The sequence below is a fragment of the Patella vulgata genome, chromosome 4 (genome assembly GCF_932274485.2).
Source record: "Patella vulgata chromosome 4, xgPatVulg1.2, whole genome shotgun sequence".
In the NCBI taxonomy this organism is placed as follows: domain Eukaryota; kingdom Metazoa; phylum Mollusca; class Gastropoda; family Patellidae; genus Patella; species Patella vulgata.
The window spans coordinates 30104188-30128769 of record NC_065882.2 but is presented as its reverse complement, the minus strand read 5'-3'; the positions used below and the strand labels follow the sequence as shown (position 1 = coordinate 30128769).

The following is a 24582-nucleotide window of genomic DNA, read 5'->3' as shown; positions in this document are numbered from 1 at the left end:
TGTTGCTGTCGGTCAAAAAAGTGCTCTATTGGCAACAAAAGAAGCCTGACTGTTATCTAAAATGGCTAAATCTCAAGCGCAACAGAGATTAATTGACGGTGAAGGCCCCACGTATGGGGCTGGAGCATTTTGAGACCAAAAGAAGAACATGTGTAATGCGAATTTTCAAGGCATCAAATAACCAGTGGCTGCCAGGCAGGATACGCCCACATTTTCGAGAAATGGATAGAGAACAAGCTAAAAAGAATCAAGAGCCATAATTCATGAAGTTACAATTCAATATGCGCAAATATAGACAGGAACCAAGATCTTTGCGTTTTAAACATGAATTTCAAGTTTCATCAAAATCGAATTAAAATTGTGACCTCTACAGGAGGGTTCACAACCTTGATATGCCATATTTTTACACTATACGCATACAAATGGCAGCCATTTTGTCCGGCAATTTTGGTCCGATTTTCACGAAATTCGAAATCGCCTTCCTTACGGTGTAATGGTGATATAATCAAACGTTTTTTTTAAATCGGATAATAATTGTGACCTCCAGAGGAACCACAAGCTAAAAACGTAATTTTTTGTACAATCAGAGGCCATAATTCATGAAGTTTCGATCCGATACATGCCATTATCGCAAAGCAGCCGAGATCTTTTGGGGATAAACCTATATTTCAAGGTTTCGTCAAAATCGGATAAGAATTGTGACCTGTAGAGAGTCCACAAACAATTGTGGACAGGCAGACGTCCGGACATACGGACGGACAGGGGCGACGACAATATACGTTCACATGAAAATGTGGGTGTATAAAAACGTAATTATCTCAGATTAGAGTTTTTCATTTTTGGTACACCATATCTCTGGCACTAATAAAGATAAATATTTTGATAACTTTTGAAATATTAATAACTGAAACTGCGTTCTGTCCAATTCTGTGGTAGATAATTGTTTATATATCCTGCAAATTTGGTGAAGATATCTTAATTAGTAACAGAGATATGATGTACCTTCGGTTTTCCATACTTTTTAAAAAAAAAATCTGTTAGTTCTCCCTTGTTTATTTCATTTTCTAACTACTTGTAACATTTTCAATTCAATAGTTTCATGAGTTGGCAGTTGGTACAATGGAACTTGATCTGTTTGAAGGGAGAAAACTAGATAACATAGCAGATTTTTTGTCATTGCTATATTTATTGTTAATAATATAGTTATGATTGTTGCATGATTTTCATAGACCTGTGTACATGTATCTACTTCATTGTATGTATTCCTTCTGAATTTTTTTTTTCTTATCAGCCTAGTGCTAACTTTAATATTTCGGTGTAAAAAAGTGCTATTGTCTTTGGGATGGTGTTTACCTTACGGCAAATGCTGTAGTATTTGAATAATAGCAGCTGTGGGTAACATTTTAACAGCAAAAGTATAAGATAGGTTGCCAGGCAACAAAACATACGCCCATAGCAGCTAAATCGTCCGAGCAGTCACATATTTATTCTTTTGAAGGTAATTAGGGGACTTCCAGGGATGTCACTAACTTTTCAAGTAACAGGAAATTTTGCTAAAGTAAGGGGCAGCAAATTTTTAGGGCCTCAGGCCTGAATCTGCGGGCAAACCGAAGGGTGGGGAGTGTGTTATGGCGTTAGGGGCATTTCGGGTCAATATTTTAAATGACAGAAAGTTTTTTTTAAAACATTTTGTGAAAATATACATAAAAAATCTATCCAAAAAAACTTTAATAATCCAAATAAGTGCTTTTCAGTCATATCTGAGTAAAGTCATTAGATAAGCCTTATTATAGAATTGCACGTCTACCAATTTTAAAACTGAAATCTGTGAATATTAGTTTAGGCTTTGCTAAAACTTATAAAATCGTAACAATTTGAAAAATATATAAAATATTTTTAATCTTCATGATACCAGATAAAAGGCAGGCTGCATTTATTCGGAATTAGCAAATTTCAGTCTGCAAAACCGATAAATCCCGTTTTCTAATTATGGGTGTAATCGCGTGAATTGAAATCCCTGGAAACGTGACATTTTCCCGCAAGTGCCTCCCACATAAACAGTAATAGCGCTTTTATTTCTATAACTTTTGAGTCCGACTATTTTCGTATATTGAGATCGATATCAAAGCATTATAATACAACCACTAGTAATCTAAAATCGCAGATTGAAAGTCAGCTAAATTTCAGTCAATCACTCAATGCCAATGGCTTCCGATTTCACGCTCAAGTCACGTAGCGTGAAACGTTTTCTGTTCACGGGAGAACTGTCAAAATCGTATAGATGTTTACTACTAGCCATGAGGAAAAATGACAGTAAGGGAACGGACCTTATACAGTCAGTACAAGTCTCTATTTTATTAGGTACGCTCATGTACCTATTGCTTACAATATACTTATAAGAATCATGAGGTCTATTTATACAACGGAAGTAAGGGGGTTACCTCCCTTTTTGAAAGTAAAACTAGCATTGGCATAATTATGAACATTTCCCGTGAGAAATAGCCTTCCGTGCGGGAGATCGGGAGAAAGGTCGTAAATCTTTGAGTATCACGGAAAAAACTGGTTAGTTGATACGTCTGTGTGCTTTGCGTTTAGGAATTAAATTAGTTTCAATTAATATAATGCCAAATTATTTTATTCAAATTAAATTGCTGATCTTTTTTAGCTGAAAAGTAGCCGGAAATTGGCCTTATGTAAACGGCGAAGGTTGCCGGCTTCTAATGACATCCATGCAGATGACATTATAATTTTTGTTGTTTGAGGGTTCACAAGGTTCTAAAAACTAAAATAAGGGTCGTAACTCTGGAAGTAATCTATAGAAATTGTTCAAATTCGACAGGCTTTTTTGTTTTACTAATTCAAATAATGCATATATACATTTCATACAGATTGGATGATAACTTTTGTCATTAGAGCATTCACAAGGTTCAACAAAGTAAATAAAGGGCCATAACTCTAGACATAATTGACGGAAATTGCTGACATTCAATAGGCTTCTTCATTTCACTAATTTAGATGATGCATATGAATTTCATACAGATTAGGTGATAACTTTTGTTGTTCAAGCGTTCACAAGATTCAACAAAGTTAAACAAGGGCCATAACTCTAGATGTAATTAACGGAAATTTGCTGAAACTCAATAGGCTTGTTCGTTTTACTAATTTAAATGATACATATAAATTTCATAAAGATCAGATAATAACTTTTGTCGTTAGAGCATTTACAAGGTACAACAAAGTGAAACAAGGGCCATAACTCACAGTATTGAAATTCAATAGGCTTCTTTGTTTCACTAATTTAAATGATGCATATCAATTTCCAACAGATCGGATGATAACTGTTGTCATTAGAGCGTTCACAAGATTATACAAAGTGAAACAAGGGCCATAACTCTAGACGTAATTAACGGAAATTGCTGAAATTCAATAGGATTCTTGGTTTTACTAATTTAAATGATGCATGTAAATTTCGTACAGATCGGTTGATAACTTTTGTCGTTAGAGCGTTCACAAGTGAAACAAGGCCATAACTCCAGAAGAAATTAACGGAAATTGCTGAAATTCAATAAGCTTCTTCATTTCACTAATTTAAATGATGCATATCAATTTCAAACAGATTGGATGATAACTGTTGTCATTAGAACGTTCACAAGATTCAACAAAGGGAAACAAGGGCCATAACTCTAGACGTAATTAATCAAAGTTCATGCACGTGGGGGTCAACGAAATGATCCCTTATTGAAAGCCCTGCCAATGTCCTAATCAGAAACATATAACATGTGGTTCTTCTAATAATTTTTTTTGTACCATTTGCCCTGTAACAGATACCAGTGGTAAAACGCCAGTTTTGGGGATTAGTTTATAGGGTTAATAGCGAATACAGAGTTTTATGCAAATCATTTTAAAGGGGTTAACAAAGTATCCATACAATTCTCAACAAGATCTTCTTCATTCCAGGATGATGAGTCAAGAAGATCCCTGCACTGCAGGTTATGTCAAGAGGTCTTCTCGAATAAACGTAAACTTAAAAACCACCTTGACGCTGCACAACACCAACGGTTAAAAATGGTCTGTGTTTGGTGCCGAAGCCATGAAAGCACGAATGGAGATTTTAGCCATGATAGACAGAGTAGGCTGTTTACGAACCAAGGAGCAGTGGTATCGAGGATGGGAGTTTGAGGAGCGGAACGCTGTGACCAAGCGCACTTACTCACCTTGCAGACCTGGACTTTACGAGTACCTTACGCTGAAGAATATCCACATAATGCAAGGAAACACCAGAGCCATGTTTAGTACTGAGGTAGGCACGAGCGCCTTTTGGGTCAGGATCATGATGAATGATGCAGTTTAAGGCCACAGCAAATCTATGGATGCCCTAGTTAGAAGGCTCTCAACCCTTAGACTAACAGGAATGGAAATGAGCCAATAGTCTTCCAAGAGGTAGGGAGAGCAGAGGTCGGTAAAATAAAGGAAAAGACGGCAAAGATGTTAGGCACAGAATCACACTTTATTAGTCACGTGCAATCCTGTCGTTTCAAGTCCAGGGGCGTACATAACGATTTTGTTTGGGGGGGTGTTTAGCCAAAATGCGACCGACTGATGCACATACCCCTAGTACGAGTGACACAGTCAGGAGCCGCGCACAACAGGTGCGAGTTTTCTAGGGGCCATATGCAGAGCGGGTCTAGAAGCTGGGAATAGGGTGTGGGGTGGGGTGGGGTGGGGGTGGTTCCAAATCTAGGGCGCTATCCATAATCCCACCACACAGTGAATGCCAACAAAATACTGGCTATAACATTAAGCGTCCCAGTAGAACATAGACAGTATTGTATAATTAGGCCTATATAGTTGTTCGCGATCGTTGTCTCGCCAGAAAGCAGTTTTATTTAAGTTGATATAAAGTTTATGTCATATATGATGAGTGTGCCTATAACACTGAGCAACCTGAGAAAATTTTGAAAAATTGAGTCAATATCCTAGCATTTGAGATCATTGCTGGGAGAAAGTCTTGTAGGCGAGAAGACCAGAAATGTGAGCCAATGGGACAGAATCTCGAGATTTGCCCCTGTCAATTCCGCCTGTTTTGCAAGAGTTGACATAACATTTGTAAAGTCTGACGCCCCACAACCCACACACCAGTATAACTGGGCAGTTCACTATAACCGTGAATATGATAGTACTGAGACAGTATCAAGCGCCGCAGGCGGGAAAAAATTTCAGATATGTAACCAAGCTTTTAATTTTTCGGGAATCTTGTGGTCTATCTGTCAATTTCGCCTGTTTTGTAATTATTTGTTTACATAGAACATTTCATAGAACAACATATATATACTCACAACAGAATAAGAGTGACAAACATTTTTTCAAACATCACAAGCAGACATGGTTATTTTATACTATAGTTTTGTGTGACGTATGCAATTTAGGCTCACGGATTCACACAAATACATAGTATTTGGTATCTATTCTGGCATTGTTTGTTTACCTCATTAATTCATTGAGTGGCCGGTGCATAATTTTGAGACCGACTGCAGTGACTGCTCTTATTTTGAGACCGACTATTTTTCTCCCTGGGGGAAATTTTGTTCACAGACCAACATACTCACAACAGAATAAGAGTGAAACACAACATTTTTTCAAACATGATAAGTTGACAAGGTTATTTTATACTAAAGTTTTGCGTGAGTAGCGTGACATGTGCAGTGAGCACTTATTTTGATACCGACTGCTCTTATCTTGCGACCGACTGCACTGATTTTGCGACCGACTATTTTTCTTCCTGACACCCCCCCACATTTACGCCCCTGAAGAAGTCAAAGACCCATAGCATGCAGCTGTCACCCCTACCAACTTCATCCACTTCAGACATTACTCTAGACGTTGAAGATGAGCCTTGGTTCTCATCGGAGGAATTATTACAGATTAGACGAGATGTCGAGGAGAAAGAGAATGCGGACACAAGTAAAGGAAAGCCGAAGAAGGTGAGAATGGTATCAGAGAGAGAGAGAAATGTCGTTTAACGTCCACTCGACACAAACTAGGTCATTTCGGGACTAACATATGGTAATTTTATTTAAATAATTCGCTTGCGCGTAGGGGTCTTTCGCAGTGGGAGGAAACTGGGAGAAAATCCACGAGGTTGGACAGGCGACCCTAATCCTTGTCACGTACAACCAGGGATTCGAAACCACACCGGTTGACACAATGACAGGCCTTATGATAAGGATGATATCAAGAACAAATAATGATTTAGCACATGGGGAAGACAAGAAGGGGGAAGAAAGACGCGGGACACAGGATAAACAAGAAGGGAGGGGTAGATTTAAATAAGAAAGACAGAAATCTGAACAAGAATGAAGATGAGGATACAGAGAAGAAATGAACAAGAAGGCAAGAGATGTAATGAAGATTGAAGATTTTAGTAAAGGGGGGGATATAAATAGGAAGACAGGTGGAAACGATGGTGACCTGAATATGAAAGAACAAGACGATTCGAATGGGAAGAGGGTTAGAGAAACGGACGGTAAAGGAAAGGATGTACAGTCGAGTAGCAGGAACGAGACACCCCGATGGAAGACCGAAGGCCAGACTGGAAACTGAGTTCCCGAGCTTCTAAGCTGCTAAGATGTGGAGCCATGCCCCTCTTTCCACCTAGACGACGTGATTGGGAGGAAAGCGAAGTTGTAGAGTTGGATTCGTCACCGTCACTGAAGTGGCCTCCTGTGAACTGGGGGAGTATGAATGCTACCGAGGAGTTGACTGCTTGGGAGTATATGAGCATGCGCCTCAACCTCAGATGTGGATCATTCACATTCGACAGAGATCAAATTTTGTTAAAATTTAATTTTCTTGCTCTGGGCTCTGTCCGGTACAGCTGTATTCAAGCCATCTACGAAAAAATCAGAGGCCGAAGGAAAATCAAGATATTATCTATACAATATACTGAGAGAAATCGCATTGGAAAAATATGTATCATCTTCCACCACCATGACCCTGACTATGTTGGAAAGTGCTGCAGAACAGAGAAGTCGGGACACCAACGGTTACATTGACATAATCGATGATGCAGCCATCCCTTTAAGAGTACAGGACAATTCAGCTTAAAGACTTCCATTTACATGATGTAATTGTTGTATAGTGTTTTCATATGCCATGTTAGTTATTTAAAGGTCAACAGCGCAAAATTCGGGATAATTTTTAAAACTTGGGTGGAGGAAGTGTAATATCTGATATTACAACAACCCCACTGGATTATTTAATTTCATGAACGTCGTTATTGAAACACGGTATTTTCGTCTGATTTATTTCCATTATTACTATTTCAGAAACTATAACTTATGTATTTATATCCTCTAGTGTGTGTCTTTGTATCATCACATTTTCTTGGTAGCAAACTTTATGGACTAGAGTATGTAACCATCTAAATTTCATAAAATGTCATTGTAAATTCAAACGATCTCAACCTAGTCGTCCATAATGGGTTTTACGAACGTACATCATTAAATTGTAAAATATATATATTCTACTTAAACCAGTAATGTAAAATATCGTTTTAATTTTCTACTGTTTGTTTGTTGTATTTATATTGTTTTTCTAACTTATAATTAGCTATACTTAGTAATGTAAAGTACGAACTACGTTTTGTCCATCACTCACTGTGTAATGGTGCATGACGCCACTAGGCATATGTATGCTGGGGCTTTGTGTTGATACTTGTCCATTTTATGAATATTTCATAAATTGTTATTCTGTATATTTTAAATCAATTATTGCTTTATTTAAGAATATCAGACAAGCACCGGACTAGTCGGCACGCCTTAAAATTATACTGTAATTAGTTTCGACGCTCCAAACCAGTGTCAGGATACGCCCATATAATTCATGAAGTTACAATTCGATATGCGGAAATATCGAAAGGAACCAAGATCTTTGGGTTATAAACATGCATTTCAAGTTTCATCAAAATCGAATTAAAATTGTGACCTCTACAGGGTCCACAACCTTGATATACCATATTTTTACACTATTCGTGTACAAACGGCGGCCATTTTGTCCTGCAATTTTGGTCCGATTTTCACGAAATTCGAACTCAAACTTCCTTACGGTGTAACGGTGATATAATCAGACGTTTTTTTAAATCGGATAATAATTGTGACCTCCAGAGGGACCACAAGCTAAAAGATAGGTTGCCAGGCAACGAAACATATGCCCACTGCAGCTAAATTGTCCGGTCAGTCAACAAATGTTGTCGCATATTTTTACTTTTTTCGGTAATGAAACATTTAGAATACACTCAAATCTGATTAAGAGTAACAACTCATGAAGTAATTATCAGAAACCATTAGAATTTGTTTGTTTTTTTATAAAGTTCTGCCCCATGCTAACGCTTAGTATACAAAACTTTTAATATCATGGATTTGGCTGTTCAAGTCATAAAAATTTACTTGTTCATCTCATGACCTCAAACACTGTGTATAAGTTTAAAGTCAATCGGATATTAACTTTAGCCTCTAGAGCATCCACAAGATTTTTTGAAGTGATCAAGGGCCAGAAGTCTGGCAGTAATTATCGAAAATCACTGAAAATGAATAGACTTCTTCGTCTCATGACCTTAAACACTGTGTATCAATTTAAAATCAATCAGATATTAACTTTAGCCTCTGGAGCATCCACAAGATTTTTCAAAGTGATCAAGGGCCATAACTCTGGCAGTAATTATTGTAAATTGCTGAAAATCAATAGGCTTCTTTGTCTCATGACCTTAAGCACTGTGTATAAATTTAAAGTCAATTGGATGTTAATTTTGGCCTCTAGAGCGTCCACAAGATTTTTTGATGTGACCAAGGGCCATAACTCTGGCAGTAATTATCGAAAATCGCTGAAAATGAATAGACTTCTTCGTCTCATGACCTCAAACACTGTGTATAAATTTAAAGTCAATCGCATATTAACTTTAGCCTCTAGAGCGTCCACAAGATTTTGTTCAAAGTGATCAAGGGCCATAACTCTGGCAGTAATTATCTGAAATCGCTGAAAATCAATAGGATTCTTCGTCTCATGACCTCAAACACTGTGTATAAATTTAAAGTCAATCAGATATTAACTTTAGCCTCTAGAGCATCCACAAGATTTTTTGAAGTGATCAAGGGCTAGAAGTCTGGCAGTAATTATCGAAAATCAATGAAAATGAATAGACTTCTTCGTCTCATGACCTTAAACACTGTGTATCAATTTAAAATCAATCAGATATTAACTTTAGCCTCTGGAGCATCCACAAGATTTTTCAAAGTGATCAAGGGCCATAACTCTGGCAGTAATTATTGTAAATTGCTGAAAATCAATAGGCTTCTTTGTCTCATGACCTTAAGCACTGTGTATAAATTTAAAGTCAATTGGATGTTAACTTTGGCCTCTAGAGCGTCCACAAGATTTTTTGAAGTGATCAAGGGCCATAACACTGGCAGTAATTATCGAAAATCGCTGAAAATCAATTTTACTTGTTCATCTCATGACCTCAAACACTGTGTATAAATTTAAAGTCAATCGGATATTAACCTTAGAGCGTCCACAAGCAATTGTGGACGCCAGACGGACCGACGGATGGGGGCGACAACAATATACGACCACATTTCAATTTGGGCGTATAAAAAGGCGATGTTTCGGCCAATCAGGGGCCATAATTCAGGAAGTTACGTTCCGATGGGCGTAAATCTCGAGAGGAACCAAGATCTTTGGGTTATAAACATGCATGTCAAGTTTCATCAAAATTGGTTCAAAATTGTGATCTCTATAGGGTCCAGAAGCTAAAAATCAGGGGCCATAATCCATGAAGTTTCGATCCGATACATGCCAATATCCGAAGCAGCCGAGATCTTTTAGTGATAAACCTATATTTCAAGTTTCGTCAAAATCGGATAAGAATTGTGACCTGTAGAGAGTGCACAAACAATTGTGGACGGACGGACGTCCGGAGCGACGACAATATACGTCCAAAATGTGGGCGTATAAAAAGGACAACCTACCATTGGTCAATCAGGTCACCTGGTACACTGGTGTTGCCTATATAAGACTTCGTTGACGACGTGATCGCAGATAGCAATCGACTTCGGTCAGCAGAATCTCTACTCTGGAGCTTTTCGAGAATTCTTAATATCAATCAACTTTATATTTCAAATTATTCTTTAGTAATAAGTTTACCTATTGTTTTATTAGGTGAGGAATATTATAAAGCATGATCGATACCTTTTCACTGCTATAATATACAATATTTCAGAATGTTTTACAAGCGTTTAATGGCTTCTACTATTCACCACTTTAAGGAGTTGTGGCGACATTATGCTCAGGTGTGCGTAATGCGTCGTCGTTAAAATTTGGCTCTAGACAATGCTATCTCCCACCACGTTGAACATCGAAAGTTTATGCTTTTAATACTGTTTACATATTTATTTTAATACATAGAGTAATCATATTCGCAGTTGTGGAAACCTAATAAATAACTTTATTGGCCTTGGTAAATACGGCGTACTTATTCCTAGCGAAATAATCACCTGTTCACGGGAGGAATAGCATAAGCATTCCTTGAGCAGCGACAGCGGAGTAACGGGGGACTTGTCTAACAGGACAGTGACAAAGGAGGAGGCATGGAGAACCTAAATTAGGAATGGAGGCGATTGACTATTTAGGCCTTGGTGGAACTAACCCGGACAAGGAGTGCCTTAATATAAAGCCATAGTACTGAAAGAATTACTGTCGTTGGAATGGAGTAAGGACACGAATACTTCCCTCCCCACTCCGCATATAGTAACACAGATCTCCGTATTTTCCATAACGTCTCGCCGGCAGTACTAGGATGCTGGGGTAGCTTACAATATAAAGGGAACATCCGTAAAATCTCACTTAAGCCTGATGAGTTCAAACTGAATGAAACTAGTAGCTTCATGAAAGAAATCTGGAACGGCTACTCGCCACTCATAGATTTCTAATTTCATGTATGTCTTATATTATATACATATATATATATATATATATACCTTGTTGAGTACTAGCACCACCATGTTTATCACTAGATGTATCTGGTATCTGTTCTACTGGTGTTTCAGCATGAATTATTTGATAATTATCAGCCGGTCCAAATATCGTCTACAATATATCAAAATAACTATATATTTAATCAACCAGCGACTGTCAGGCAGGATACGCCCACATTTTCGAGAGATGGATAGAGAACAAGCTAAAAAGAAAGTGATTTTTCCTACAATCAAGGGCCATAATTCAGGAAATTACAATTCGATATGCGCAAATATCGAAAGGTACCGAGATCTTTGGGTTATAAACTTACATTTCAAGTTTCAATAAAATCGGATAAAAATTGTGACCTCTATATTGTCCACAACCTTGATATACCATATTTTTACGCTATTTGAGAATGAGGGGCGGCCATTTTGTCTGTCAATTTTGGGCCGATTTTCACGAAATTCGAACTCAGCCGTCCTTAGGGTGTAACAGTGATTTAATAATACGTTTTTTTAAATCAGATAAAAATTATGACCTCTATAGGGTCCACAAGCTAAAAACGTGATTTTTCGTACAATCAGGGGCCATAATTCAGGAAGTTACGTTCCGATATGCACGAATATGGAAAGGAACCGAGATCTTTGGGTTATAAGCATACCGAATATTTGTTATTAGGCTCAAGGCATCAATTAAGTAAATCTGCACATGATAACCCCCCTGTTGTAATTGGTAATTGTGATATATTTTCATCTTATTCTGCTCGTAATATTGGCGCAATCTTTGATAGTTTTATGCTTATGGGAGCTCAAGTAAATAATATTTGTAAATTGTGCTATTTTAATATTAGAAATATAGATAAAATACGTAAATGTGTAACTGTAGAGGCCACTAAGTCACTTGTTAATTCTCTGGTCACTTCTCGATTAGATAACTTTAATTCACTTTTAGTTGGTTTACCTTTAAAGCTTATAGATAAATTACAAAAAGTACAGAATACTGCGGCTAGACTTGTTACTTTAACTAAGAAATATGACCACATAACTCCTGTTTTATATAATTTACACTGGTTACCTGTTAAATATCGATTTGATTTTAAGATTTTATTACTTACTTTTAAATGTTTAAATAATTTAGCTCCTGTTTCTCAGATCTTTTAAAACTGAATACACCTGGCCGAACATTTTGTACATCAGATAAACTACTTTTAAAGCCCAAAACTGTTCAACTAGTCTCTTATGGTCAGCGCTCTTTTAGTTATCAAGCACCTGTTTTATGGAATAATCTACCATTTAGTTTAAGATGCTGTACATCTCTATATTCTTTTAAAAAAGAACTTAAAACACATCTATTTAATCAGGCTTTTAACTGACTCTGTATACAATCGTTAACATGTCCATAATCTTTTGTTTATTTATGATTTACATTGTCACTTTGTAAAGTGCCCCTGAACATGTTATATGAAAGGGTGCACTATAAATATGTTGTAATAATAATAATAATAACATTTCAAGTTTCATTGAAATCGGATAAAAATTGTGACCTTTAGACTGTTCACAAACAATTGTGGACGGACGGACAGACAGGGGCGACGACAATATACGTCCACATGAAAATGTGGGCGTATAAAAACACAATCAAATTCAAAATCTATTCTAGAGAACAATTTTTCAAGGGCTCTGAGGAACTTTTACTTTCCCAATGAGGAATCCATGTGATAATCTTTGAATGACATACATACAAACTGTTGAATAAACCATTGTACACAATAGTTGTGCTTACCAAGTCAAACAATGACATATTGATAATATCATGAGCTACCAAATTTCAGATCAAAACTTTTATAAGCTATCTAAATTTTGGCCATATATTTGAATAACCTAGAGTTGCCAACATTCATAGATCACAAACTTTACTAAACATGGTTGGGTAATCCAACTAATCCCACCCCACCTTCTTGTAGCACAATTTTGTGTTAATAATAGAAATAGAAGAATGTAAAAATGAACCTGTGCTGATGATATTAACATCTCTATAGCCAGTGTTTGATGTGGTGTATCAACCAGTGATGCTAGAGATGCCACACCTTCACTGAAATTACAATATAACATTTTTAAATATAATTATATTCCTGATGATTGCCTCTCTTTGAACATAACCAAAGACATACTCATAATTTAAAATGATGTAATTATCACTGAGAAGTAGTAATAGTGTTATTTGTACGTTTAGGGTATAGATATCTACCTAATTATCGCAACAAATCTAATACGAAGAGGCTAAAATCTGTAGATTCTGAGTGTTAATTAACAGGGGTGAGAAATTGACAGAAAGGTGAATTAGACCAGTTGGGGGCATGCCATTTTAGGCTTGGAATACCACACCCACCATCAGAAACCCAGCAGACTTACATTCTGATGATTCCAGATATACATGCATCGATACCATATAGGAGAAAATTGGTACACTTTTCAACTAGGTTGACCCTCTGGGCTCCTGGTCTAGGATCACTAGATGTTATATAACAACTGCTAATTGCCAGACTTTTATTTGGGGCAATAAAATTGATCATCACCACAGCTCAACAATTTTAGTGAATGTGTATTATAAATAGAGAATCTCCTACCAGTCTTTTTTGATATCAAAAAATATCAACACAAGTTGATAAAGTAACAAAAAACGAGGCTCTGCCGAGTTTTTTTTTTTACATTATCAACGAGTGTTGATATTTTTTGATCTCAGAAAAGACGAGGAGATTTTATATATCACCCAATCCCTTCTTACATGCACAAATAGATAAATATAATTCTTTGCTGTAGATTTCACTTTTACTGAACATTACGGCATAGTGATACATCATTTTTTGACAGCAATTGAAAAACAATAGTTCATTTTTATTTTAAAAAAAAGTTACTTTTAATAAGAAATGAACTGTTCTTTGAAAATAAAAAAAAAGTAGTTCCTTTTTAACTGACCAATCAAATTCATGTAAAGCGATATCTCCTAAGGAGATATCGCAGTAGATTATGAAATATATCACATAAGCGATATCTACTGTAGAATGTATTATTGGGTGATAAAGTCACATATTACCACACAAACTGCCATCAGAGCAGGAAGTACACTTCGCTGAACACCAACTTGGATCACCATTGACCAAGATGTTATATAACAACTGCTAATTGACAGACTTTATTAGGGGCAACAAAATTGATTATCACCACAGCCAACAATTTTAGTGAATATGTATTTTAAACCTGGGGCCTGTTTCACGATTTTATCTTTAGTTAAGATTTGAGAAACAGGGCCTAGGTAAACTTAATTTATTAGAACACAACAATAATTTTCTTGAATGAACTTTGGTTTATTAAAATTCAAAATATGACTCTGTAAATTAATATAGATGTGTTGTGTATTCTATTTCAAAACTGTAATTTGTCAAACGAATAAACACCACAGCTAGAGATATTTTAATTACATCAAAGGTGCATTAGAAATTATTGTTGTTCTGAAATAGTTTTGTCAAATTTATTAATTTAGCTGTTAACATCAAATTCTGGACATGTGTTTTATGCACGTTCTAAAAGTTGAAGAGTTTAATAATGTGGGAATCAATTTGGCATAATATATGACCGGAAATATTGCAAATGAAGCAATAAGTTTAAAACTATGACTTTAAAATACATGTATAGTGAAAATGTTGAAATAGATCACTACAGCAATAAATTGTTGTTACAGAAATCATTCCCTATGAAGACATTAGTCCAATTCTTTAACACAATTTTACATGTCAGATGTTCATATATGGTATTAACAGACCATTATCAAATAAATCATGCTATAACACTATTCTAAACTCGTATCCATGATTATAGATCTGTTTTTCATCAGATATTTACATTTTGAAATGTTCACAATTAAACAGAATTAACAACCAGCGGCTGCCAGGCAGGATACGCCCACATTTTTGAGAGATGGATAGAGAACAAGCTAAGAAGAAAGTGATTTTTCCTACAATCGAGGGCCATAATTCAGGAAAGTACAATTTGATATGCGCAAATATCGAAAGGGACCGAGATCTTTGTGTTATAAACTTACATTTCGGGTTTCAACAAAATCGGATGAAAATTTTGACTTCTATAGGGTCCACAACCTTGATATACCATATTTTTACGCTATTTGAGAACAAGCGGCCATTTTGTCTGTCAGTTTTGGGTCGATTTTCACGAAATTCGAACTTAGCCGTCCTTAGAGTGTAATGGTGATATAATAATACGTTTTTTTAAATCAGACCTCTATAGGGTCCACAAGCTAAAAACGTGATTTTTAGTACAATCAGGGGCCATAATTCAGGAAGTTACGGTCCGATATGCGCGAATATCGAAAGGAACCAAGATCTTTGGGTTATAAACTTACATTTCAAGTTTCAACAAAATCGGATAAAAATTGTGACCTCTATAGGGTCCACAACCTTGATATACCATATCTTTACGCTATTTGAGAACAAACGCCGGCCATTTTGTCTGTCAATTTTGGGTCGATTTTCACGAAATTCGAACTCAGCCGTCCTTAGGGTGTAACGGTGATAAAATAATACGTATTTTTAAATCGGATAAAAATTATGACCTCTATAGGGTCCACAAGCTAAAAACGCAATATTTCGTACAATCAGGGGCCACAATTCAGGCAGTTACAGTCCCATATGCGCGATTATCGAAAGGAACCGAGATCTTTGTGTTATAAACTTACATTTCAAGTTTTAACAAAATCGGATAAAAATTGTGACTTCTATAGGGTCCACAAGCTAAAGACGTGATTTTTCGTACAAACAGGGGCCATAATCCATGAAGTTAAGGTCCGTTACAAGCTAATATCGAAAGCAGCCGAGATCTTTTGGCGATAAACCTATATTTCAAGTTTCATCAAAACCGGATAAGAATTGTGACCTGTAGAGTGTCCACAAACTAATTGTGGACGGACAGGTGCGACGACAATATACGTCCACATTAAAATGTGGGCGTATAATAAAAACAAAATCACAAATTACTACGGCATATTATGAAAATCTTTTCAAATAATGCAACCGGAATAACAAATTTTTTTTTAAAGTTGTCTTAGACTGGAAACTATCTGATTTCCAAAGGTGATTGCATGCTTTTATAAATAGAACAAGTTGGCGACACATGGAGCCCGTGCTCTCGATCTGTCATCACGTATATAAATTACATAATAAAAATTGGATCCACTCGAACCGTAGTTTATTAGTACCGGGAGAAAAATAATAAACTATTTCATACAATCGTAAACAATAGAAATATTAACAAGTGTTTAAATTTAGCTGTTCTTGTAAAGCCCCTATTTCCATATTAAGTCAAAGGTCTGTACATGTATTTTGCATGCAAAGGCAATTTTGTGACAACGTTTGATCATATCACAAGCGGCTATATATGGACACGTGTCAACGATATTAGGTCATACACAGCTCGGTTCGACAATGGGCAATATCACTGTAGGTGGACGCTGGCGCATGTCCCTATTTGCATTAGTGTTATTTGATATGTGAATTATCATTTGTTATAATTATATGTGTGGAAATTACTTTTTTCTTGGATAGTCCTATTTACAACCCAGCTAAGAAACAATACATTAATAAATTAAAACGCCCACGTGTAGTAAATATAGACATGACGAAACCAATAGGTTTTCATTAATAAGCCTGCTAGTCCTTGATAAAACACCTTTTCGAGAAAACTCACCAAACAAAGAATACACACCGTGTCAGTTTTCAACCCGTCCGTTAATTAACACACCCAGTACAGAAAAGTCGCAGAGATTTTCACCCCTAGTGATAATTAAATCACCTTTCAGTCAATTTCTGACCCCTGTTAATTAACACACCATATCTACAGATTTTAGCCTCTTCGTATTAGATTTGTTGCGATAATTAGAATTTGACCGATATTCATACAAATTTACCAAAATCGGTAGATATCCTTTCCCTAAATAAATGGGATATAAGGTCCACTCAACAAACATATGGTTCAATTTTATTTCAATAATTCCCTTGCCCCCAGGTGTTTTTAGCAGTGGGAGGAAACCGGAGAAAATCAACGAGGTTTGACAGTCAACCCTACTCCTCGTCACATACAAACATGCAGGAAATCAAAATCACGCCCCTTGACTCAATCATAGATCTTGTGATGAATTTGGCCACCCAACCCACCTTATAAGTCTAGAACCACAAGCAGTCAGTATATTTATATCATTTAACAGAGGATAAAAACATGAAATTTATAGCAATGTCAAAATAAGGCCACACAAACAAAATTAGTAGGTTATCGGGCAATTTTATGTTGAAAAATCTGGAATTTTCTGGTAAAAATAAAATTGACTGAAGCACTAGTGTTTGTCATGTAGGAGGGTGTTCTTTTTTTTATGTATATGATGGTATTAAATCAGTTAAAGGGATATTCCCGAATTTCATAGAGCCGAAGACATAACAATCTGTATACAAATGAAATTTAAATGCCAAAATATAGAGGAATAGTGTATTTACCTTGTCTGAAAAGTTCAGTTCAAAATATGAAGTCATTTGGACCTGACATTACAACGGCTAATCCGGACACTAGCATTTTTAAGACGTTTGGATCAAACTTTTCGTTGGTCACTTGATAAGCACCACTACTCTATACCTACTGTTAACTTAATTGAATTAGAGAGCTTTGCTTCGATTCACTCAGCTTGTTTGCGGTAAGCTTTAATTTGAGAAAGGAAATCTGATTGGATGTTTATTTTTACACAGTCAATCGCTATAATTTACTGGCACATCTGCCTTAAAAGTGATTCACTCGAGTAAAATTGAAAGTTGGGAGTTTTATGTGGAGAAGTAGGGAGATGAAAATTGGAATGATTTCACCCAATTCTGATTACAAGAATGACGAACTTCATGAAGTTGTTGCCGAAATGTTACTTGATTTTATATATAGGTAGGCCTAGTTACCCCTAGTGTCAGTGACTAGTTTCGTTTGTATTGAACTCTTCAGACTGATTGGACTCACGTGGCAGGCGTTTATATTTACACTATTCCTAGACCCTGGTGGGGTTTCCATGGTTACTAATTGGCGGGGTTGGCCTCTTGGCGGGGTTTGCGAATTTGTTACCAGGGTTGTACAGAGGTTTGACAACTTGGCAGGGTTACCGGGGTTGGCCTCTTGGTGGGGTGTGTGAATTTGTTACCGGGATCGGTAGCTGGCTTACCGGGGTTGTACAGAGGTTTGACAACTGATCGTTTAGATTGAAGTGCTAGTGTCCAGAATTTTGCTAACTAGGATGCCTTTGGTTGGTTTGTAACATTGTTACTTGTCATAACAATGAAGGTATAGTATATAGACAAGGGTGTTGAGGTAACACCTGTGAGAGATTTAAAAGGCTAAATATAAATCCAAAGTTGGAACACTCAGGGGTAGAGCATTGTAAAACAGAAATAACTAGACTTGCTTGCAAGACTGAAGGCTTTCACCATAGCCATGCGTTACACAGTTGCCAGATGCAAGACAAAGACTATCTCCCCCCCCCCCCCAAAATACACACTTGCATAACTGAGATATTCCAACATTCTCCGCATGCGCATTACGATAGAAGGAAAGTGAAAAATATCGTTGAACAATTCACAACATAATGAACCTAGATCGGTAGAATCGGACAGACGGCGGCAATCTAAATATGCAATCGAAAACTCAAAAATTTAAAGAAATAACAATTTTAGTAAATTTTCAAATTTTAAAGAAACCAGCGGCTGCCAGGCAGGATACGTCAGCAGTTTTGGGGAAATTTGCAATATTGGTTACCATGGAAACGAAAAATTTCATTTTTACTAGGGTACCCTGCTAAAAAAAAAATCATTCTCTAAAAGTATCCAAGATAGAGGCCTGGAACTTTTTTTATAATGTTCCCAGGACATTTCTCTGTGCAATTATCTATATAGTGTTGTTATTGAGTCCTTACTTATCATTCTATGTCAACAAAACATCAAAATATGAAAAATTTTGCTTCACTGAGCAAACTTCAAATGTCAATTTACTACTCCAAATATTCATTTAGAGTACTGAAAATCCTTATTTGCATGGAACTAACATTATAAAAGTATATGTGTGAGTTTCAGACATATAGGTTGTAAACTTTTAGAGAACGATTTTTTGTAAGGTTGTCGATTGTTGATTTTTTACCTTTTGAGAAATTAAGACGAAAAGTTGAACATTGTAATATTAGGTATTTAATGGGCCTATTCATTGATATTACATATACCAGGGGCATATAGACTCTCTAGCAAATCATTTTTATACGCCCACATGGAAATGTGGTCGTTTATTGCCGTCGCCCCCGTCCGCCCACAATTTCTTGTGAACACTCTACAGACTACATTTATCATCTGATTATTTTGAAATTGATATATGTTGTTTGCATTAGTGAGATGAAGAAGCCTATTTAATTTCAATAACTTCCGTTAATTTTGTCTGGAATTATGGCCCTTGTTTCACTTTGTTGCACCTTGTTTATGCTCTAACGACAAAAGTTATTATCCGATCTGTATGAAATTTATATGCATCATTTAGATTAGTAAAACAAAGAAGCTTATTGAATTTCAGCAATTTCCGTAATTACATCTAGAGTTATGGCCCTTGTTTCACTTTGTTGAATCTTTTGAACGCTCTAATGACAACAGTTATCATCCGATCTGTTTGAAATTGATATGCATCATTTAAATTAGTAAAACAAAGACACTTATTGAATTTCAACAATTTGAACGCTTGAACGACAAAAGTTATCACCCAATCTGTATGAAATTCATATGCGTCATTTAAATTAGTGAAATGAAGAAGTCTATTGAATGTCAGCAATTTCTGTCAATTACTTCTAGAGTTATGGACCTTGTTGTACATTGTTGAACCTTGTGAACGTTCAAACGACAAAAGTTATCATCCGATCTGTATGAAATTGATATGTATTATTTGAATTAGTAAAACGAAAAAGACTGTCGAATTTCAACAATTTCTGTAGATTACTTCCAGAGTTACAGTCCTTATTTTAGTTTTTAGAACCTCGTGAACCCTCAAACGACGAAAATTATAATGTCATCGGTATGAAATTGTCTATTAAATGCCACCTAATTACCTACAATAGAACAAATATACGACAACTCTTGTCGACCGCTCGGACGATTTAGCTGCTGTGGGCATATGTTTAGTTGCCTGGCAACCTATCTTTATCTTCTTTTGTCTTTTTTAAATTTTTTTTCACAATTCTGGCCTGCTTCGAATCTTTGGAGGCAGCCCTTTGCGCTCCAGACAACCGTCGTTTGTCCGCTTTTATCATGACAGATTGTGTTAAGATGCTCTGTGGGATTAGCAGGTCCTTACAAATTTCATTGAAAGTATTCTTTTTACCTTCATTAAATTCCAACACTGCTAATCCCATTGATGTTTCCAATGTAGTTAAGTTTACAAATTGATTTTTGGAATTTTTTTTTCCAAAGAACGCTATGAAATGATTTATTTTGATTTTGTGTCGCTTTTTTTGAGCACCTCTTTAAAAGTTCAGGATCGGTAAGGCGCTTGAAAAGTGGGATAATATTTTTGCCAATGTCGTTATCAAGTTCATTTTCTAGCTGTCTGTTTGATTTTTCGATATCGGGGTCCGTTCCATTTTTTATGGAGGCTTGGTACCAGCACCAATCGACACAATGTTTATGCTGCACATTTAAAGGGGCTGGGGACTTGATGGAGTGAAACAATATTGCCCAGATAGCATTTTGCATTTCTAATATAGATGAATGGTTTACGATGGCATTCCTGAAATAGCTCTGCCATCTAAGAATCCTGTTTTTCGTAAACTTGCCACGCCCACCCATTGATACTTTTGAGCTGACTTTTGAGTCTTTCACAAGTTTTGAAAGTCCAGTGTCCATGCGTTTCTGGATGTGATTTATACACTCTTCTTTTTATACTTTCACATCAGGGCCATACGGCTCAATCTCTAAGAGTTTCGTAAATGTCTTACTGTCCCCATCACCAACGAATGTGGTGTAGCGAAATCCCCCTATGTCCAGAGATCTTTGCCACAATTTCACTGCCATAGCTGGCTCCATGTTTCCAGATGGCCCAGAAAAATTGATCTGACATTCTGATTGGTGTGATAATTGCCATGCTTTTTGCTCTTCTCCAGTCAGGTGTTTTCCAATCGACTCACATTTAAAACAAAATTTTGAGCAAATATCATAGTCAATTTCACCCTTTTTCGCCTTTAAATCGAAATTACCCGAAAACGAAATCGAAATTAAAAAAAGTTAGTCCGATGTTTTCTGCGCCTTTACAGGGCACATCCTTTCAGTTATACCAGATTTGAAAAAAATAATATTTGCTTTCAAAAAGTGGTACCGAACTCTCAAAATTGTAGTTTTTGCTAAATTTACGTCACTTCCGTTGCCGAAAGGCAATTTTACTGGTAACAAAAAAAATGACATTTTGGACCACGGAGCATATGAACTTTGTTTTATGCAAATCGAACAATAAATAATTAATCCAGGACTGAAAAACTGAAATAGCCAATGGGGGCCAAGGAAAAATACGGTGGCAAAAAATGTTGCCATTTTTGGTCAAATCAGATGACTCTTTAACCCTAAGTAAAATACCACATAAAAATATTCATTAATAAAAAAGTTTTTTGTAAAAATTTAAATTTTCAAAATTTGGCGCCTAATATCTCCTAAGATTCGTCGAAAATAAAAAATCCAAAGAACTGTAGCTATGTGCCTTGTCTCTGGCTATGTCAAAATGTATCAAATATTACAATCTGACAATTATTGATAACATTATGGCAAAATATCGAAAAACGACAACTTTGGTGATTTCGGACATTTCGCATTGTCGCAGAACGTTGGAAATAGCTTTAAAATTTAAGTCAAACCCACTTTCCCAGTAAAACCGAAGACATCGAATCGATCCGATAAGTAGTTTCTGAGATATGCTCAAATGAAAAAATAATAATAATAATAAGAATAATAATCCGAACAAAAACAATAGTGTGAAACCCTAATAAAGTGAAACAAGGGCCATAACTCTCGACGTAATAAATGGAAATTGCTGAAATTCAATAGGCTTCTTTGTTTCAGTAATCTAAATAATGCATATAAATTTCAGAAAGATCAGATGATAACTTTTGACGTTAGAGCGTTCACAAGGATCAATAAAGTGAAACATATAATGCATATAAATTTCAGAAAGATCGAATGATAACTTTTGACATTAGAGCGTTCACAACGATCAATAAAGTGAAACAAGGGCCATAACTCTAGACGTAATAAACGGAAATTGCTGAAATTCAATACGCTTCTTCGTTTCAGTAATCTAAATAATGCATATAAGTTTCACTAATTTAAATTTCACAAAGATTGGGTGCTAACTTTTGGCCTTAACAGCATTCACAAGGTGCAGTCAAGTGAAACAAGGGCCATAACTCTAGATATAGTAAATAGAAATTGCTGAAATTCAATAGGCTTCTTCGTGTCACTAATTTAAATAATGCATATAAATTTCAGAAAGATCAGATAACTTTTGCAGTTAGAGCGTTCACAAGGTTCAAAGAAGTGAAACAAGGGCCATAACTTTGGACGTAATAAACAGAAATTGTTGAAATTCAATAGGCTTCTTCGTTTCACTAACTTAAATATTGCATTTAAATGTCCAAAAGAGTGTATGTTAACCTTTGCCATTAGAGCGTTCAAATAGAAAATGGAAGAGAGCAGCAAGCTGGGGGTCATCTGGATAATTTTCTTATTCACATCCAGATTTATCAGTATAGAAAATTATTTAAGGTTAATTTTATATTTTGAAAAAATTTTCGTCTCATTTTATGATCATCTTATGAGAAATACAGAAATTTTATATTTTTATGATATTTTTCCATTTTATGATAATTTTATGAAATTATAAATGTTTTTATATTGTACGGTCCCAGTAGTCGTTTGAAATATAATATGTAAAATCGTACTTACTATGGTTTCAACAATGTTGGACCAAATACTATACCCAAATTGGCAGCACTCATTTGATTTTGATCACTGTGTGAAGCAACCCTTTAATAATAAAACATAATTACTTTATAATCCTTCTCAAAACACAAACAACCAGCAGTTGCCGGGCAAGATACTCCCACATTTCGCAAGAGATGGATAGACAACAAACTAAAAGCAGCGGCTGCCAGGCAGGATACGCCCACATTTTCAAGAGATGGATAGAGAACAAGCTTAAAAGAAAGTGATTTTTCCTACAATCAAGGGCCATAATTCAGGAAATTACAATTCGATATGCGCAAATTTCGAAAGGAACCAAGATCTTTGGGTTGTAAACTTATATTTCAAGTTTCAACAAAATCGGACAAAAATTGTGACCCCTATAGTATCCACAACCTTGATATACCATTTTTTTACGCTATTTGAGAACAAGCGGCCATTTTGCCTGTCAGTTTTGGGCCGAATTTCCCGAAATTCGAACTCAGCCATCCTTAGGGTGTAACGGTGATACACTAAAACGTTTTTTTAAATCGGATAAAAATAATGACCTCTATAGGGTCCACAAACTAAAAACGTGATTTTTCCTACAATCAAGGGCCATAATTCAAGAAATTACAATTCGATATGCGCAAATATCGAAAAGAACCGAGATCTTTTTGTTATAAACTTACATTTCAAGTTTCAACAAAATTGGATAAAAATTGTGACCTCTATAGGGTCCACAAGCTAAAAACGAGATTTTTCGTACAAACAGGGGCCATAATCCATGAAGTTTCGATCCGATACATGCCAATATGGAAAGCAGTCGAGATCTTTTGCAGATAAACCTATATTTTAAGTTTCGTCAAAATCGGATAAGGATTATGACCTGTAGAGTGTCAACAAACAAATTGTGGACGGACGGACAGGGGCGACGACAATATACGTCCACATGAACATGTGGGCGTATAAAAAAAAGAAGCAATTTTTTGTACAATCAGGGGCCATAGTTTAGGAAGTGAAGGTCTGAAATGTGCAAATACCGAAAGGGACTGTGATATTTGGGATATAAAAATACATTTTAAGTTTCATCAAAATTGAATAAAAATTTTGTCATAAAGAGAATAAAGATAGGTTGCAAGGCAACGAAACATACGCCCACAGCAGCTAAATCGTCCGGACAGTCAACAAGAGTTGTCGCATATTTTTACTTTTTTCGGTAATGAAACATTTATAATACACTAAAATCTGATGAAGAGCAACAACTCAGAAAACCATTAGAATTTGTTTGGTTTTTATAAAGTTCTGCCCCATGCTAACGTTTTGTATACAAAACTTTTAATACTGTATCATGGATTTAGCTGTTCCAAGTCATAAAAAATCATTGAAAATCAATATACTTGTTCGCCTCAAGATCTTAAACTCTGTGTATCAATCTGAAGTCAATCGGATATTAACTTTGGCCTCTAGGGTGTCCACAAGATTTTTCAAAGTGATCAAGGGCCATAACTTTAGCAGTAATTATC

The 24582-nt window shown here is 35.9% G+C and overlaps 1 protein-coding gene across 1 annotated transcript in view; it reads right to left on the bottom strand.

The window, feature by feature from the left end:
• The window catches only part of LOC130012428 (mucin-5AC-like), a 539248-nt gene that overhangs the window by 120221 nt on the left and 394445 nt on the right, over nucleotides 1-24582 (bottom strand). Inside the window, exons 23-25 of the mRNA XM_056100369.1 lie at nucleotides 23060-23140; nucleotides 13020-13101; nucleotides 11031-11139 (exon numbers count right to left, since the gene is read on the bottom strand). Coding sequence (XP_055956344.1) covers nucleotides 11031-11139; nucleotides 13020-13101; nucleotides 23060-23112 — 244 coding nt within the window. The 5' untranslated portion in view covers nucleotides 23113-23140. The remainder of the gene's footprint in view (nucleotides 1-11030; nucleotides 11140-13019; nucleotides 13102-23059; nucleotides 23141-24582) is intronic.